A 20,739-nucleotide genomic window follows, 5' to 3' on the forward strand; every position below is an offset into this window, starting at 1 on the left:
GTTTAGAAAGTCGAAGTGCCTGCCCATTTCATTCCACAGTCTGACAATCACTGGGAACATGACAACCTGGAGTCCTTAATTTGTGATCTGTGACAACACTGAGAGCAGATAAGGCAAGCTGGGGCAAGTCAATGGAAAGTTCCAGAAGAACAGCTGTAGTGATGCCACCGAATGACACCAGCACATTACAACGATGCCCCATGGACAGCTGGCAAACTTGGTGATTCTCAGAGTAGCAAGGAGCTCCAACCGCCAGCTCACCCTTCCTTTGGCCACGGCCGGGTTAATGAGAAGCACACAGGCTTTGGCAGGGTGTGAGGAAGGAAGGGACCGCTGAATACTGTGACCTATTTTCTGGGTAGTTTTGAGACCCATAAAAGCAGCCACTGGTGGCCCCCCGCAGTGCTCCCTGCTCAGCGGGGAGCCTGTTTCTCCCTCTCCCCCGCACCCCGCTTGTGTTCCCTCTCTCGCTGTGTCTCTGTCAAAAGAAATAAATAAAATCTTAAAAAATAAAAAACAAACAAATTAAAAAAAAAAAAGCAAAAACCAGCAACTGGTAGAGAATCTCTGAAAACTCTATTTGGTTTACCGGATTTCTCTTTCGATTTGTCTGTAAAGATTATCTTTCCTAGTTCTTATCTCAGCAATTCTACTTCTGGGAAATTCATCCTCATGAAACCATTTTACTCGTTCATTCATTTTTATATTTATTTCCTTTTCAAGTCCTCTCCACACCCAACATGGGGCTCGAACTCACAAACTCCAAGATCAGGAGTTGTACGTCCCACCGACTGAGCCAGCCGGGCACCCCACTAATGAAATAAATTTTAAATGTTCATGAAAGATATCCAGCACAATATTATTTATAATAGACATAATTTGAAACAAATGCCCAGTAATGTCATTGGTTAAATATATCTCATACCCTGGCTAAGACGCAGACTATTACAAAAAACTGTAGAAGAGTATTTAATGATAAGAGAAAGTGAAAGCTGTATGTGGTTTAAAAATTTTTTTTACGTTTCAAAAACAGTATTCATAGCATAATTTGATTATTATAAAAATAAAATATTAATAGTGATCACTGCTTCAAAGAGTGATTAAGGAATTCTATTTTGCCGGAAAGATTAGGTAAAGAAACGAATTCTAATGCTGAATTCCAGGAACTTAGAAACTGAAGAGATATGGATATGGAGAGATATGGCTCGCCTTTGAGATTCAAAAAAAGAAAGAAAGAAAGAAAAGAAAAAGAAAAAAAAAAGCTCTAAAAAGATAATGTAGTAGGAGGGATACTAACAAGGAAAGAGATGAAAGAGTTCTCTGTCTAGAGCAATGTTGTTGTATGATAAATGGCATTGTTTAAATTTCCCAGCAAACTGTTGAATTTAGAATACATTTTCAAATTCAAGACTAAGAATGCATTTAAAAATTCCTATTCAGATGGAGTGCTGGGAGTTTTTGTTGGAGCCTTCCAGGCCTGGGACTTGCCAAAACAATGAGTCTGTCTTTGATAAATTATAAAGGCAGCGAAAATACAAAACAGAGAAAAACTTCAAAATAAGTTAACCAAAGAAATATGCTTGAAATATTTCAGCAATTTCCGGATTTTTTTTTTCCTTAACAGTCTTACAACTTCTAGCCCCAGTATCGTAGGTTACTTTGGTGCACAGCCACTGAAACAGAAGGAGAGAACATGGGAAGATAGCAAGTGAGACCAGCATCTCAATCCCACATGGGCCATTCACTTGCTAAACAGTTTTAAGAAAAGGCCTTCTGTTCCCCTATACCCTGGTTGCCTCATTTGAAAAGTAGAAATTGAAATATCTATTTACTCAAGGTAAGTGACCATTTCTGCTAAAAGAGAAGCCAATGTTCATATTGTTCATCTTGAGGTTGGCAAAGCCCCAAGGTAGGCTGGTCAAAAATGCGGTATGAGCTCAGGGATCTTGGTAAAGTATAAATCATGGTCTCTAAGACTTGTCTCCCTTCTTTTTCCTGGTTTCTAGTGCACTGTCATTGGCAAGAGACTTGAGTTCTCAGTTGTGGTAGGGTAGAAATTGATGATCTCTTTCTCTTCTCCTTCCCCCCTTAATAACTGCACTCCAGAATACCACACTCCTGAGGTTTCAGATACATATGGCTGAAAATGACAGTCTAGATTCTAGAAAGTTAATGCCCAAAGGATCACGAGATCTCTTATGGCTGTGGTGCTACACTGAGGAACAAAAATACTGAAGGCAGTTCTGGAAAAGATCCATCCCTCAGAAGAGAGAAAAAATAGTCCTGTTACATTCCCCAGGGAGAGGAAAGAAATGCAAGCTTCCTGTTCTAAAGAAACCTGATGTTTGGTGGTAGGTTAGCAGCTAAACCATCTTTAGCACCCAAGTCACAACAGATGTTTAATCAGTAAGGTTTAATACTAAAAATCTTCCTTGTTTTTTTTAAGCTGGGTGACACTTAACAAAACTTCTTAGCGACCAGAGAAGTCAGCAAGGAAGCTTAAGGTCTCAGGCTGTGGGACAGAGTACAGGAAGTGCACCCTCGGTGAAACAAAATCTTAAACTTGCAAGTATTATACAGATGGCTCAAGAATTCTCAATCCAAGTAATTCATATAAAAATTAGTCCCAGGTTGTCTGGAAGAAACCAATGTAAGACCTTGCTGGGTTTCACATAATCCTGCTTTTATGAGATTCTCAGAAGAAAAAAACAAACAAACAAACCATCCCTATTGAAGACACACTCATATGAAAAAGACAATAGTAATCATAGATGCACAAGGAAATAAACCACCATGAGGTGATCCAATAGAGAGAAAAATTATCACCATAAGAACTTGAGGTAAAAGCACAATTTGGGAGAAAATAGAAAACAAAAATATTTAAATACTTATTTATTTAAGAGGGAGAGAGAGAGGAAGAGAAAGAGAGAAAGCACAAGGGGAGGGGCAGAGGGAGAGGGAGAGGAAGAAGGAGACTTCTTGCTGAGCAGGGAGTCCAAAATGGGGCTCCATCCCAGGACCCTGGGATCGTGACCTGAGCCACTCAGGTGCCCACCCCTTATTTATTTGTTGGGGGGGGCAAGAATATTTAAAACAATTAAAGGAATAAAAAAGAAGCAATAGAGCTCACAAGAAAATAACATTGTAAAGATAAAGGATATCTGAGAAAGAACCAAATGGAATGCTAGGAAACAAAAAAATACAGTTATTGAAATTTTAAAATGTAATAGATGAGTTAAGTAACAGATAACTGAGAAGAATTCATGCAGTAGCTAAGAGATTTACACAAAATGTAAGATACAGAGATAAAGAAAGGAAGGAATGACAATGAAGCTGAGAAGCCTGTGGAATAAACAGAACAAGAAGTTTCATACACAGCTACTGGGAGTCCCAGGATCAACAATGGGGAAGAATGAAACACGGGCAACTTTTTAAGAGTTAACACCTGGAAGGTGTTCCTACATTTACAAAAGGAAAACAAAACAAAAAAAACCTCCCATTTGAAGGCCCAAGGAGAAAAACACAAAATAAAAAATTATATATATTCAACCATCATAGTGATGCTACAAAACACCAAAGGCAAAGGTAAGGTTTTAACAACTAGGGAAAGAAAGTCAAGTGTCTACAGAGGGATTGCAGTTAAGCAGACTGCCAGCTTCCCAAGAGGAATGGCCAGTGATAAAAGACAGTGGGATGATGTTTCAAAATATGCTGAGAGAAAATAACCGGCAGCAGAGAATTCTACACCTAGCTAAACTATCACACTGGAGGGAAGACAAAATAAAGTTATTTCACATAATGAACTTACTGCTCACAAACCCTCATGGAAAAAGATAAAGTAAAACAACCTATCATCCAGGAAGGAGGGAATGTAACCCAGAAAGGGATCATATGTAAGAAGTAGCAGCACTGGGTCTGCCTTATATGTTTAGGCTGTGAGGACGAATGGTAGACAGATGGTGCCTGGACGTCCTAGTCCAGCACAATCCCTGCTTCTCCTCCCTGGCTCCCTGATATGGAGCCTCCTGTCAATTGCTATTCATCATTCTACGCCAACTCACTATCACCCGCGTAATTCCATAGGCAAGAACAGCAGTTAACAGTGGAGAGCTCATTTAACATGACCCAGTAGCGAAGCCATATGGTCCCCTGGCAAGAACTGACTCTGAGGTATAGAAATGTGCATCAGTCTTGGCTGTCCCATATCCAACAGGGCCATTTATGGCTAATGATAATTCCACAGCTTATAGCCTTACTCTTTTTATCTAGAGAGGGACAAAAGAATTCTAGAAGGGATTAAAGGCCTTTTAGAAAATATAAAGCATCTTTCTAGTGTGAGTTTTTGGAGAAGGAGGTTCAACAGCATTTCATCAGGGTCACCTTCATTCTTCCATTTGGCTTTTCTTTTAATATCTGTCATAATCTGTTCTCATTTCATCTCCCCAGGAGATCCTGCTCAGCCCCCTGTCCCACCAGGCAGGTCAACACGGGCACCATGTTCCCCTCAGAGCCCTGCGTGGGGTTCTTTCCACTCAGTTGTTCTCTGTCTGGTCCATCTTTTCCATTTCTACTATACATTGTTCATCCTCATGCCCCAATTCCATCATCACGCCTTTCTCAGCAACCTGTAATCTGCACAGAGCTTTTACAGATGCGGAATCCATGAGCGGCTTTGAACTCCTGGTATTTGCCGCTCAGAGGGCTGGGTGATCTTACACATACGATGTAGCTCATAAACCAATTTTTAAAAAACTGCTGTTGTTCTAATTACCTTCACGATGCAGGTGGGGACATGACATAGGATACCCTGTCTTATTCTCCAATGGACTCAAGTTTTCCTTGTCTGTCCATTTCGTCACTGTTGGCTAACCAAGGCCCTCGTGATGGGTACCTATTATAATCCTATCAATGCTATGCATTATTTGTTCAGTAAATATTCTTGTGGAATGCCCACATGCCTAGAATGTGCAAAATATACTCGACCGATCTGCAGTAGGTTGAAGGAGAGAGACGCAGGAGGAAGGAGCCAGAAGTAATCAAAAGAGAAGGACACAAATAGACAAAATACAGATGATGACAACAGTGTTGACCAACTGACTGTGGTCCAAAAACAGGCCTCTCCTTCTGTAGATCACATACCACTGAAACCCCCAGACAAGCCCCTGAGGTGCACAATCTTACCCTTATTTCATAGACTAGGAAACATGCTCAGCGATGAAGCAAACTGCCTTGTGCCAGACCTTTAGTGTGCGGCGAAAACAAGACCCAAACCCACTTCTACCCAGTAGCAAGATTAAGAACAAGCTCTTGGCCAAGCAGGCCAGTCACTACGACTGCAAATGAAAAATGTCTTATTAAATGACGGGGCACCTGGGTGACTCATTCAGTTAAGCCACCAACCCTTGATTTTGGCTCTGGTCGTGATCTCAGGGTTGTGAGATCGAGGCCTCAGTCGGGCTGTGCACGGAGCGTGGAGCCTGCGTGGGATTCTCTCTCTACCTCTCCCTCTGCCTCTATCCACCTGCCCCTCAAAATAAAATAGAATAAAATAAAAAAGTAAAATAAAATAAAAATATTTTATTGAGTTGGCATAGGAAAGCCTTTAGAACAGCAAGTGCAAAGGGTCTCACGCTACACACACATCAATAAGTGAGTATCATTTTTATGTATTTAATTCCTTTTTATTTTATATGCATATTCATATGCTCATACATAATATGAATATTTAGATTCATATCGTTTTTATTTTTTGGAAGATTTTTATTTATTTATTTGACAGAGAGAAAGAGAGAGAGATCACAAGTAGGCAGACAGGCAGGCAGAGAGAGGGGGGGAAGCAGGCTCCCCACTGAGCAGACAGCCAGATGCAGGGCTTGATCCCAGGACTCTGAGATATGACTTGAGTCGAAGGCAGAGGCTTAACCCACTGAGCCACCTGGGTGCCCACATATCATTTTTATTTAAGTCATCTTAATTGTCAGATCTGGGATAGGAGAATGACCTATTGTCTTAATGGGTTCTATTGCTATGTTGGCAGATTAACTTGGAGTTAGTCGATAGTTGATGCTTTCCGGAACACTAAAACAAGGCTATGGCAGATTCCCTTGTCAACATTTTAATGTAAATGAAATAACGCATACTGGAAATATTTCAATGAAGAGACTTTCTGAACTATCTCAACTCTACATAAATCCACTTTTGGTAGTACCTCCACCCCAGTATTCCTGACACACTTGAGATTTTGACATTTGACCCCCTTGTTTCTTTTTGGATGTTTATTGAACCAAACTCCATATATATATTTTTTTAAGCTTAAAAACCACTTACTTCAGAAACATGTAAGTGAAAATTACAGTTTACAATACAGAGATAGTAGCAATGGGTAGCCGACGAACTAAAACTTGGAGCTGAATAAAACTTGAATACTTTTTGTGTGGAACATTTAACTGTAGTAAATAATTGCATGTTTCAACATTCCTATCACAGACTCATTTTTTTCCAAGTTTATTTATTAATTTATCTATTAATCGCTACACTGAACGTGAGGCTCGGACTCATGGCCTAGAGATCTGGGGTTGCACATTCTACCACCTGAGCCAGACAGGTGCCCCTACAAATTCATTTTTAATGGTAAAACTAACATGAATGCCACAGCCTTTAAAAACACACACACACAGGGACGCCTGGGTGGCTCAGTTGGTTAAGCAGCTGCCTTCGGCTCAGGTCATGATCCCAGTGTCCTGGGATGGAGTCCCACATCGGGCTCCTTGCTCAGCAGGGAGCCTGCTTCTCCCTCTGCCTCTGCCTGCCATTCTGTCTGCCTGTGCTCGCTCTCTCTCCCCTCTCTCTCTCTGATAAATAAATAAAATCTTTAAAAAAAAAAAACACACACACACACACACACACAACTCATCCTACTAATATTCACTTATGACACAGATTGAAGTTATGTCCCATTTCTAAATATAATTACATTTACTCCGCATCTAATAATTGGAGAAAATTTCCATTAAATTCCATTTCCCGTGAGAAGCATTAAGAGGAAAATATATCCATCACCACCCGGGACAAATATTAAGAATGGAAACAACCAAAACCATTCAGGCTGTTCATTTAATACAGGCAACCTGGGAGAAAATAAACTCAGAATGTAAACTCTACAGATAGAGACATAAACAAGAGAGTAACAAAGGTGTTTTCTCTAGAATCTTTGATCTGAACACTGATCCACTTATAGCAACAATACCCGTCTTTGAGAGTTGCTTTGAAATTGTACATTTTTCTCTCGTTGTAAGTAAAAAAGCATCTTAAACCAAAAGATCAAGCTGCAGTTGCAAAATGTATTTCCTGCGTTCAGACCAACCACTTCCTCTTTCAAAATAATTTTTTTGTTGTTTTCTAAATTGTTACAGTGAACCATTCCTTCAGATAACCAGTGAGATGTCTGATATGAAACAAATTTGGGAAAACACTCAAGATATCACCATGTTCAATAAAGATGTCAAACCTCATAGTTACAGCAAGGGCAGTGAAAAAATTTAATAGTACAATTCCTTATACGTACAATGACTAAAGTAGTCATCTTGCAAGAGACTGTTTCCCCAAATGGTAAAAAAATTTAACACTCTGGTCTTCATCCGGTTTCAGTTAGAACACAAGCAAGCCTGCCCTGTCGGGGCTTACGAGAGCCCTCAACACAGCTTCCAGCTCAAGAAACCTTCCCCAGCTGCTACCATTCGTTTGTTTTACTGAGAGAATTATCAAACTGATCATCACTCGAAGTAAATGCCTTCATTCTTATGTACAATTAGCATGGATTATTATTTTGTTTTTCTCTTTAAAATATTCTATTATGTAACCTAGGATATAAAGAAAGAGCCCATGTGTATTTTTATTATAATTAGAAACATGAAGTTTTGTCCCAACTCCTTACAATTCTACCTTCATTCATAAGTGGCTCAGAAGTTCCTAATCTACCTCGTTATAGGGACATCTCTGTAGAATTTAAAGCCTAGAAAGCTTACGGCCATGTCATTTAGAAGCCATAATATTACACGGAAATGGAAATGCAAACTCCCTGAGAAACTGACCCGCTCTTCTGAGTACTGATGGTCAGGATTTGAATTTAATTTAACTTTTAAAACATTCCCTCAAATCAGGTTATATAACAACACTCACAAGTATGCCCAGTAAGGAAGCCTCTCCCATTATACAGAGAATTCCTCTGGTTAGTCAATATTCAGAATTGGAATGAATTTGAATAAAGAAGTCATGTTAACTGTTTCATGGCAAGCAGCTGCCTATAAAATTTAGATGCTGGCAGGAGAAGATTCATACAAGATTAACGAAGCTGGACCTATGAGGAGGAGAAACTGACACCCAGAGTTTAAAAACATAACTTGAACTCACTAACGATTACTGTAGCTACTTGTAACCACTAACTGCAGTTTTTGTTAAACAATATCCTATTTTGCATTTAGAAATTATGTAAGAGCCAACAGTCACAAGGCAAGGGCGAATTAGAGAAAGGGAATTATTCATTGCCTGACATGGATGAACTCCGTGTACGGCATGCGTTTAGAAAACACTGTTCTCTCTGTTCAGAAATATTAGTTCACATTCCATTCATTTTGATAACCTTTTCCTTTTCCATCCCAACACCACACTAACCAACTGTGGGTCCATCAGAATGCAGAGATTAGGAACTGCTCTTCACTGAAGTCTGTCTGCGTTGTTATTTTTCCAAAGCAGAGTGACAGATAAAACCCGACTATAAAGGCTTTGTCACCAAAATGCTACTGAAGAGGCGCAATGGGAAAATTCACAAAAAGGAGAGCGGAGTACCAGGAAGAAAATGAAAGGCAAGCTCCTTAAAGTCAAGGAATGTGTGCTTATGTGCTGGTGTTCGTTCCCTCCCCGCAACTGGGCAGCACACAGTCGGCAGATAATGGGTCAGGGGATGACCAGTGAATGAGATCACTTTGCAATTTAGGAATCTTTCAACCTGTTCAATATTTCTTGAAAACGAGACTGAGACCATGAAGTCATGATTCCAGTAGAATTCCCTAAAATTTAAAAAAGCAAAAATAGGTATAGGATAACTCCATGTGAAAACAGAAATAGACAACTTCAGAATTTGGTTGGGTAAAAAGCTGTACCAAGGAGAAGCAAAGTGCAAGAAAAGAATTAGTAGAAACATTGTTATAAACCAAGGGCGCCTGGGTGGCTCGGTGGGTTAGAGCCTCTGGCCTTCAGCTCGGGTCATGATCCCAGGGTCCTGGAATCGAGACCCATATGGGGCTCCCTGCTCGGCGGTGAGCCTGCTTCCCTATCTCTCTCTCTGCCTGCCTCTCTGCCTACTTGTGGTCTGTCTGTCAAATAAATAAATAAATAAAAATCTTTTAAAAACCCCAACTGTATGGAGAGTTACTTAAAATTCTGAGTCTCCCAAAGTAATCCCCAAACTACATAAAGGTTGAAATATGGACTCTATGAAAAAGGAATCTGTTGCCCATTTGTCTACATTCTATGCTCTAAACCTGGAACAAAAGGGAAACTAGATGGAAAAATGGTCCTTTGGCACCAAGTCAGCTCTGATGGCACTGCGCTTCTGAGAGATGGAACCAGCAAAACACAGGCTCTCCGTACTACTAAGCATGATCCTTAAAAATGTGTGACTTGAAAACAATAATATTCCAGTTGTCTAGGCTTTTCCACTGCACAACAATATTTTGACAGCAATGACGAGAACTGTAAGATAAAGCATCACCCACCTATCAGTTAAAGGCACATCAAAAGGCTTTACTGGGTAAGTAAAGATTTTTTATTTTTTTTAAGATTTTATTTTATTTGACAGACAGAGATCACAAGTAGGCAGAGAGGCAGGCAGAGAGAGGAAGGAAGCAGGCTCCCTGCTAAGCAGAGAGCCCAATATGGGGCTCGATCCCAGGACCCTGGGATCAGGACCTGAGCTGAAGGCAGAGGCTTTCACCCACTGAGACACCCAGGCACCCCAGGAAAGATATTTTAAACAGAAAACAAAAGGTACCAATCTTTTAAAAAAATATATACTGGCAAATTGGACTTTATTAAAATTAGTAAGTTGTATTCATTAAAAGAAGCCAGACATGGCCTGACCTGCCTTCAGCTCAGGTCATCATCCCAGGGTCCTGGGATCGAGCCCCATATCAGGCTCCCTACCCTACGGGAAGCCTGCTTCTCCCTCTCCCTCTTCCCCTGCTTCTGTTCCCTCTTTCACTGTGTTTCTCTCTGTCAAATAAATAAATAAATAAATATAATCTAAAAAAAAAAAAAGCCAGACATAAAAATATATTGTATAATTATATACATACCTATGAACATATGTCTAATCACATATAAATACACACTTATAAAGAATACCTGTATACCAAAAGGAAGAAAATCTATTTTATTTGTTTATTTTAAGATTTAATTTATTTATTTGACAGAGAGAGAGAGAGAAAGAGCATGAGCGGGCGGGAGAGGGACAGTGGGGGAGGGAGAAGCAGACTTCCCACTGAGCAGGGAGCCCAATGTGGGGCTCGATCCCAGGACCCTGAGATCATGACCCAAGCAGAACGAAGACATTAGCGGACTGAGCCACCCAGGCGTCCTGATAATCTGTTTTTAAAATGAGCAGAGGACTGGGTCACTTCACGAGAGGTTATTCACGTGGTTCCACAAATGCTCAACATCGTTCCTTATCCAGAAAATGCAAGCGCCAACTAAAACCATGAAAGATTCCACTCCACACTCACCCAAAGGCTCAAGTAAAAAGATCGACAGACACCTCTTGTTGGTGAGGACGAGGGACAATCCCCTAGAGGAGTGTCCGTCGATGCGACTACCTCATCAATGTCTTTGACATCCTGCCAGAGCCAGGTACGCACCCATGACCCAGGACGCCACACCCAAGAAAAGTGAGAGACCAGGTCCACCAACAGCCATGTATAAAAATGTCCACGGCAGCTTCTTCCTTAACTTAGCCTCAGTCTGGAAGCAATCCAAATGCCCACCAAGAGGAGAACAGATACACAGCTTGTGGTATACCCACACAGCACGCCACATGGGATTCACAAAAGGGCAACACAAGCTATGACCATACGCAACAAACATATGCATCCCACAAACATATCGAGTCAGAGGAGCCAGACAAAAGAACATGTGTTGAGTAATTCGTCCGAAGAACAGAGGCAGGCTAAACTAATGTATGATAGAGGTCAGAATAATAGTTACCTTTGGGGTGGGGTAGTGTTCAACGGAGCCTGTTGGGGTTCTAAAAACGTCCCCTATGTTAGGTGGTGGTGCATGATTTCATGTATATGTGAAAACTCACGGAGCTGTCCACTTACGATGTGGCCGCTTTACTAAATTCACCTCACTAAAAAACGTTTTTTCTAAAGTAAGCTCTATGCCCAAAGTGGGGCTTGAACTCATGACCCTGAGATCAAGACTTGCACGCTCTACCAAGGGGGCCAGCCAGGTGCCGCCAATAAAAACAACAGTAATTATTTTAGATGTTCTAGAAGGACATGTATCAAGCTGCAAGAGTGATCACCTCTGAGGAGGACCTGGAAAGGGGGGAGGTGCGACAGCACAGAATATTCTCACCTTCTCCTCATTATTATTTTATAAGAGACCCTATATTTGAGTAAGATATATGGTTTGATTTTCCCATGTTTCCTTGGAGTACTTGGACTTCTCAGTATTACCAAAGAGATGATAAGGGCTATATTTTCCAACACATTAAAAGGGAGGAAGAAAGGGTCTGGTTTTACCTTCAATTTAAGCACATGGGTCATGAGCCCCAGGTTGACCTATTCAAACTAACATATACTGGTCCTTTTGCAAATCCAGATCCCCTGATTCCCATTCACTAGAACCCATGTTAAGTCCTGACATTCAAAACTTTCTGACAGCTGCATCATGGCAAGAGAAAAGAGACTGCATACTTCCTTGAGTTTCATCACCAGTAAAATCCATTCCATTGAGCTATTTCCTCCCCTCATCGTTCCTCTGAGGAACATGGCCAGCCTCACAACATCCAAATCTATTCATCTGCCCAAAGACAAAAACTAACACTTTTTTTCTATTTTATAAATATAAATATAAATTTATTTTTAGTTAAACTGGGTGCCTCAAGGACAACAAAAACCCTCTTGTAAGCAAATTAGTAAGTATCTGGGCACACACGGACACTGGGCACAAAGCGAGAGTCTATAGATGCTGCACACGGACTTGGACAGATTTAGATGATCTGAACACAGCGCTTATGAAAAGTGTGGGGCATTTAAATTTTAAAAAAAGAAGAAAATCAGGCTCAAACCCAGATCCTCAGTACTAGTTTGGAAAAGATGCAGTCCCTTCTCCTGTATCATCACACCCAAACGTAATTTAGACAAGTCCATTCTGCTGATAGTGGGAAGGGTTAACCCAGTCCCAGGGTTCCCAGTGCCGCAGAGCCGACTGCTGCACGAGAGCCTGAGTTATTTCCAAGACCACTGGATAATTTAATCATTTGTGGAAACTGGGGGAAAAGACATTTATATTAGATTCAAAGACTGTCAGAAGTCACAATGGGTAATTACATTATGTAGCAAGAAGAACTGAAACACTGTATCTTTTCAGCTTGATACTGAGGAGGCTTCGCCACCACCAAAAAACAAAGTAGGGATATAACAGTCAAACCGCTGTTTGTTTGGGGAAATTACAGTGCTCCAAGTCACACTCTCAGGCAAAAGAACTTATGAATTCCAATGTTTTGACACTGCTTTACCTGCTCCAATGTTGGGATGCTAAAATCCGGTAACCGATCATATCCTTAGAGAGAAGGTAAGTGGTACTTGCATAAAAATAACAAAATGATGCTCTCGGGATACAGAAACACAATATATCCTTGGAAAAAGTAAGAGTCAAGGAGAACAAGTCAATCTGGCCAGGACCTATCAGAAAGTCCTAAAGCCGTAACTGGACCCAGCAATAGCACTTTCGATAACAAACTTGGGTCTGACCTGAGGGAGATAAACAAAGGGAAAAAAATCATCATGGAAATTTCTGAACCACACAAAGGGCCAGAACTCACACAGCATGTGTGGATCTCAAACCTCCAGTTGGAAATTTAGATTGACGCAGTCTTGGCTGGCAAGTGACCCAAGGGAATGCCAGCTCCCTGGAGAACTCACTTTAACCTTGGCCACAGATAAAATCCCAAGGAACGCATATCCATAATCACACAATCTGTTCTATACCTCACATGTTTTTCTGCTGTGGTTTTTACCTTCTTATAGGACTGAAATATAGGACCATGACATTGGTGTAACATGAAAGCCCTTTCTTTGCGCAGTTTTCACAGTATGTTAATGTTAACTGGGAAGCTATTTACCCTAGTGTGAAAACAATGGATGATACCAAAAACTCCAGCATGGATCAGATTTTTTCATTTTGACCCAAGTAGTCTCATCATATGTGAATTCCCCCAAGAAACTACATGTCTGAGGCCTTAATACTCTGAAAGACTCGCGTCTTAAAGGACAAGGGTTGTGGTGCTCGATACAGATGCCTAGTTTTACTAGGGCTGTTGTTATGTTGGTGGTCTGGTTACAAAGTTCTGTCACTGTTAACTGATCTGTTTCTAAGCCTATTTTCCCCCAGAAGCCCAGTTTGGTTTTTTCAGCCATGTCTTTACAGAACATAAGTTTTGTAGCAATGCATTTATGACATTATAGCAGAAATGTATGTATCACAGAAACACACAAGGAAATAAGTCACCATGAGCAAGTCAGCAGAAACAACAAATTGAAGAATCAATACACAAAGACGTAGACACTGAAATTCATTAAATAGGGAATATAAAATCGGTATATTAAATATGTTTCAAGAAGTAAAATATGACAAAGTCACAAGAAAATAACAAAAAGACTACACAGATTTTAAAGAGAGTCTAAAGGAACTTCTAGAAGTGAAAATGTAACAACTTCTATCTTCATCCATCTTCAGTGGATGTATTAAACCACAGATTAGACACAGCTTAAGAGAGAATTAGTGACATGAAAATTCTAATGTGAAGGAATTACATGCAGCATAGCAGAGAAAGACAAAAAGATGAGAAACAGAAATAGAGCTTAACAGGCAGAGAACATACAGAGTAGAATCCTGCTTGTAGAATCTATAGAGTAAAATTTACCCTGCACCTAATAATCAGAGTTCCAGATGAACTAGCAGAATGGTAGCTAGACACGCATGGGAAAGCTCCAACCAGGAGCCAATAAACTCACCAAGTCAAAAAAAGAGAAAAAAGAAATTCTCAGCTAGATACATTACAGTAAAATTTCAGTGAAGAACTAAGACGCCCCCCCGCCAAAAAAAATCTCCATAGTTACCAAGAAGAAAGGGCGTTATCTTCAAGGGATTAACAGTTAGGCTGGCTTCTCCCCCTCTACAACTTAACACAAAAGACAGCCACAAGATGGTAGAATTAAGTTCCTCCTCTAGGTATAATACAATCACCCTAGGAGTCTATACATGGAGAAATCATCTTTCAAGGATGAGAGTAGCAATCATCCCAAACAAACAAAAACTGAGATTTTACTGTAATAAATTTCTGCTAAAGGCACCTCCAAAGGATGTCCTTTGGGAAGAAGGAATAAGATCTCAGATACAAAAAGAATGGTGAACAAAGAAAGTAGAAAGCATACTTACAGGACTGTGTAAAATTATGAAAGCCTAACTTGTATAATAGAACCCCAGAGACTCACAAACTGCAATGACCCAAGAATTGTTTGGGAAAACATTAGTAAAGATTCCAAATTACTTTGTAGTTTAGATTTAATACGTACGTTAAAATATCTAGGCTAACCAATAAAAGCACAGAAAGAGAATAGATCATCTCCAATCTTTCGTAGAGGCAAAAGATGGAGTGAGGAAAGTGAAACAAGACCAAAACGTCAAAACTGAAGAAGGCAAGAAGTGTCAGAGCAAGAGGTGAGGGAATGCAGAGAGAGAGATACAAAGAGAAAACAAGACAAGATGGTATACATGAACCCAAACTTTCTCTAGGGAAAAGGAAAAGACCATTGGACTGGATGAAAAAGAAATCGAGGGGCGCCTGGGTGGCTCAGTGGGTTAAAGCCTCTGCCTTCGGCTCAGGTCATGATCCCAGGGTCCTGGGATCGAGCCCCGCATCGGGCTCTCTGCTCAGCGGGGAGCCTGCTTCCTCCTCTCTCTCTGCCTGCCTCTCTGCCTACTTGTGATCTCAGTCTGTCAAATAAATAAAATCTTTAAAAAAAAAAAAAAAAGAAAAGAAAAAGAAATCGAGTCATGTGCCATTTCTGAGTGACCCATCCAAATACAAGGACAAAGAAGCAGGTAGGGTAACAGAGTAATAGAGAGAAAGTTTGGGAAAGATCTGCCAGGCACATACTAGCCCAGAGAGCTGCTAAGTATCAGGCGAAACAGACTTCAAGGTATAAAACGTAAGGGTAGAAAGAAGTTCACTACACATGGATGAAAAGTCAAAACACACTGAAGATACTACAATTCTAAAATTTACTTATTTATTTATGTGTTAAAAGCTTTTTTTTAAAAAATTTAATTTTTTAAGTAATCTCCACACCCAACATGGGCTCAAACTCACGCCCCCAAGATCAAGAGTCACCTGCTCTACCCACTGAGCCAGTGGGCAGCCCTAAAGTTAATATTTTCCTAAAGTAACTTTACAATGGAAGAAAAAAATGAGAGAAAATGACAGCTCTTCCACTGCCATCATCAGGATGGTTAACTTGGGGATTACCGACCATGGCAGTAAACGGCTTTGAGTCCCCCGTACGTACTGACCCTGTTAATCCTCCCGTCAATCCTGTTCTGTGTTCCCTTTTGACAAACAGGAAAAGTAAAGCACAGAGAAGTAACAGATCTCTCTCAAAAAATGATACAACACATGGCAGAAAACAACAACAGAACTTCACGATGGGAAGATTTGCGTGACATCATCGGCAAGTTGGATCTAATGAAAATACATAGAGATGGGTAATACATGCTCTTTTCAACTACTTCCAGAACGCCTATAAAAGCGGACCATGTACTGGGCCATAAAACAAGTCTCAACAAACACCCAAGACTCAAACTCAGACTTCCTAGAATGATGATGCAATGAAATTACAGAAATTCATACTGAAAAGATACGTTTACATGTTCATATAATTGAAAATTTTTATTTCTTTTAAAGATTATATATAGGGGTGCCTGGGTGGCTCAGTGGGTTAAAGCCTCTGCCTTTGGCTCAGGTCGTGATCTCAGGGTCCTGGGATCGAGCCCCACATCCTGCTCTCTGATCAGCAGGGAGCCTGCTTCACCCCCTCTCTCTGCCTGATTTTCTGCCTGCTTGTGATCTCTCTCTCGTCAAGTAAATAAATAAAATCTTAAAAAAAAAAAAAAAGATTATATATATTTATTTAAGTGAGAGCGGGAGAGACCTGAGCGGGGTGCAAGGGGTAGAAGGAGGAGAAGCTGAGCAGGGAAGCCCACATGGGGCTTGATCCTAGGACCCTGGGATCATGACCCGAGCCCAAGGCAGGCACTTAACTGACTGAGCCACCCAGCCACCCACAACTGGAAATTTTTATACAGGCTTCCAAATAAATCACAGGAGAGATTCAATAGTAATGGAAACAAACAACAGTAGTACTCCATACCAAAATATGTGGGTTGCGGATAAAATTGTACGGAAGTGAGAAATGTGTTACTTTTTTTTTTTTTTTTTAAAGTAGATTCAATGTAGGGCTTGAACTCACGACCCTGAGATCAAGACCTGAGCTGAGATCAAGAGTCGGACGTTTAACCCACGGAGCTACTGAGGCGCCCTGAGAAATGGGTCACTTAAATGCTCACATTAGAAAAGACGAAAAACGGAAATGAGGTGGGCAAGAAGAAAGAAATCTCTGAAAAGGCAAGAGAATTATTTCCAAAGAGGAAGGCAAAGAAGAAAAAGAAATGAAATGAAACAGAAAATTAAAAAAGACAAGGGAAGCTCCACAACAATAAATTTGGGGTTCTTGAAAATGTGAATAAAAATGATTTCAGAAACCTGATCTTCCAAGAGAAAATGGTATAAATAAGCAATACTGGGAGTCAATAAAGGGGGGAACACAACCACATAGGCAGCAAACAGTAAGGTGAGAGAATATTACAGGCAACTTTAAGGCAATAAATTTGAAAGCTTAGGATGAAGTGGGTTTATGTTTAGAAAAATAACAACCCACAGTATCGACCAAAGAGGAAGCAGACGACGATGAAGGTATCGACTCAGTAGTTAGAGACTTTCCCACAGTGAAGAATTACAAAACAGTCAATAACCAATTAATTTCAATTCACATGTATTATTTCAGAGAAGAGAAAAAAAAGCAACACTCTGAAACTACTAAGTAAAGCCAACTAGGAGGGACAAGAAACATTACAGATCAATTTCAGTGGGCACAGATTCAAGCTGCTTCAGTAAAATAGTAACAAAACAGATTCAGATCAAGTATTTTAAAAACCCCATCACCCCCTAGCTGGATTTGTCACAGGAATGCTAATTTGGTTCAATATAAGAAAACTGACTCATGTAGTCTATCACATTAACAGATTAAAGGAAGCAGAAAAAGTATTGGCTGGTATTGAATATCAAGTCAAGTTGGAAAAAACCTCCTGACAACAAAGGAAAAGAAGGGACTCCCTGAGCTTGTTAAGGGTTTATTAAAATCGTGCACTAATTAATGGAGAAACATTTAAAGTACTCTCTTCATTATCGGAATCCAGATAAGAAGGGCCACAACGGCTGTTCCTGTCCCCATAATGATGGTCACTGCCAACAGAGCAAGATAAGAAAAAAAAAAAAAAGCCGTAAGGAGTGAAAAAGAAATTTGCTGGGATACGACTATCTCTAAGAAAGAACAAACAAACAAAAAAAAAACCGAAAAAAAACCAAAGTGGAAATAAAAAAGAGAGTTTAGCAAGGCATCTGCCTCTAACCTGAATTCATAAAAGTGTTTTTTTTTTTTTTTTTTTTTTTTTTTTTTTATTTATTTGACAGACAGAGATCACAAGTAGAGAGGCGGCGGGTGGAGGTAGCAGGCTCCCCGCTGAGCAGAGAGCGCCATGTGGGGCTCGATCCCAGGACCCTGGGATCATGACAGGAGCCAAAGGCAGAGGCTTTAATCCACTGAGCCACCCAGGCGCCCCAAAGTCACGTGTTCTATACTCCATGTGAATTAAGTAAAAAAACATAATAGTGGATAAAAAAAATCAAGTCCAAAGAAAATAAATGAAAGTATGATTTTGGTTATATAATGATGGAAAAGAGACAAAATTATAAATATTACTCCTTGGAAATATACATATACCTGTGGTAAAGCTGGGACATAAAGCAAGGAGGCGATTAACACCAAATTAAGGGAAAAATACCCCTGTAGGGAGGGGACCAGGAGCAGCAAGTTAGGGACAGACTTCCAAGGCATGAGTAAGATTTTTCTTCTTAAGCTAGCTTGTAGATTACAAGTATTCTTTTGGTTCCTATTCTTTACACTGTACTTATATAATATACATTATTTTAAAAGGTAAACTACCTTTTATTAATAATAGTTGCATGTTTTATTCTTTTTTTTCCCTTCAGCTGTTTGCAGTTTCAGGTATTTCTGTAATCAGCATGGGCAGCTTTTATATTTTTTTTTTTTTTTTTTAAAGATTTTATTTATTTATTTATTTGACAGAGAGAGATCACAAGTAGGCAGAGAGGCAGGCAGAGAGAGAGAGAGAGGAGGAAGCAGGCTCCCTGCTGAGCAGAGAGCCCGATGCGGGACTCGATCCCAGGACCCTGAGATCATGACCTGAGCCGAAGGCAGCAGCTTAACCCACTGAGCCACCCAGGCGCCCGGGCAGCTTTTATATTAAGGCAAGGTCATAAAAGTAGGGGCGCCTGGGTGGCTCAGTAGGTTAAGTGTCTGCCTTTGGCTCAGGTCATGATCCCAGGGTCCTGGGTCTTAGCTCTGTAGCAGGTTCTCTGCTCAGAGAGAAGCCTGGTTCTTCCTCTCCCTCTGCCCCTCCCCCTGCTTGTGCTCCCTTACTCTCTGGCTCAGTCAAATAAATAAAATCTTCATTAAAAAAAAAAAAGAAAAGTCATAAAAGTAATCTTTTAAAAAAATCTCGAATAAAAATCACTCTGATTTTACATTTAGGTAGTAAAATATTTTATAAAGAATGCATACCTTTACAACATTTAGCCCCAAATGATTTTTTTGATCAACTCTGGATCAATCTATTTTATCTGAGTCACATTTTCAATCCTTCGGGGAGCTGGCTCTTTCTTAGGAATTTACAACAAATGAATGGTGATTTATGGTCACTTTACCAGCACATTAATATATCTCTCAGGAAAGTATCCCCACTCCTGCTCAGAGACATTGGTGTGCACTTAAATATATTAGGTCATTATCGAGGAAGCCATGCTAACATGTACCGAAGCTTTAAGCAAGGAATCTGGCAGACTTGGACAAATAACTAAGTAATCCACACTATTTTCCAACTAAACTCATCTCCCACAAATCTGGCAAGAGTGAAAGAAATCTATGAAGACGCTGTGCCTCTTTCTACGTAAAACATGACGCTGCAGACGCCCAGACAGCCCCAGGCAGCCGTGGGATGAATACAGTCCTTTAACAGTCTAATGCTGTTTACACTGTATTGATGACTTTTAGAAAAAGAAAACTCAGCTTCTAGGGAAAAACAGATAGGGAACCACAAGCAGGTACAGTATGAACTTCACCACATTCCGAACTGCGACGCAAGTCCACTTAGAGAAGAGCCCTTGAGGGACGCCCAGGATGCAACCCGCTAAGAACCTGAATGAATCACCTAGAAAATCAGGCCAGCCTGTGTGTCCCTTTATCTCCCCAACGGAAGCATTAGAAGCAGCAGAGCTCTTCCAGATGGCGCAGAACCGGTCTGCTCTGGCTTTTAAAGGGGTTGACTTTTTCTTTGAAAAGCCATTAAGAGAAAGCCACAGCCTCCGGAAACCACGCTCCCCACCCGCCATGAGCCACTCCTAAATCTCCTGTCTTCATCCTGGGGACGACACAAGTCTACAACCTGCTCCAATCACAACACTGGAGACTCCCCAGAAGTCAGCTTCTGGTCCCCACAACCCGTGACACAAAATGCTACCAGCTGATCCCAGGCTGAGTGGCCTGTAGTGGGGACATCAGAAAGGAGAGCTTGGGGACTGGCAGCCCGGAGGAGCGGTGACAGACATCAGAGGAAGGGAAAGGCCAGAGCTCACGACCACCTTACCTTTTCCACATCTGCTTTGGTGACATTGATGTCAGCGTCCATCTTCTCGAAGTACTGCTGCGCCCTGTCTGCCTCTTTGCAGTCACGTTCAAAGCGTCTTTTACTCTGAAAGCAGAGGCAAGTGGTGACAGGGAGCAGTTGGGAATGAAACCATAAGATTCCTATGAGAACGTATCATTTTGTCTCAATCACTGGAAGAGCTTTCTCCTCTAAGCTGCTTGGTTATATATACATCCGAAAGTCAAAGAGCTCTTCTAAAATCTGCATTTATTTCCACCCCAGCTTTCTAACTTTTATACTTTCCATAGGAGTTTTTAGAAACACTTTGCTTGAGCTCTTTGGGCTCCACACTTTAGTCTCAATCATGGTGTCTAGAGATAAAGGTGATTCAAAATGGAG

The 20,739-nt window shown here is 40.7% G+C and overlaps 1 protein-coding gene across 13 annotated transcripts in view; it reads right to left on the reverse strand.

The window, feature by feature from the left end:
- The window catches only part of FNBP1 (formin binding protein 1), a 143,465-nt gene that overhangs the window by 41,110 nt on the left and 81,616 nt on the right, over positions 1-20,739 (reverse strand). For all 13 annotated transcript variants that reach the window (XM_045082583.1, XM_045082595.1, XM_045082594.1 and 10 more), the window contains exon 6: positions 20,341-20,445. In XM_045082583.1, the coding sequence (XP_044938518.1) occupies positions 20,341-20,445 (105 nt within the window). The remainder of the gene's footprint in view (positions 1-20,340; positions 20,446-20,739) is intronic.

The sequence above is a fragment of the Mustela putorius genome, unplaced genomic scaffold (genome assembly GCF_011764305.1).
Source record: "Mustela putorius furo isolate JIRA1106 unplaced genomic scaffold, ASM1176430v1.1 tig00000596_pilon_pilon_pilon, whole genome shotgun sequence".
NCBI lineage: Eukaryota > Metazoa > Chordata > Mammalia > Carnivora > Mustelidae > Mustela > Mustela putorius.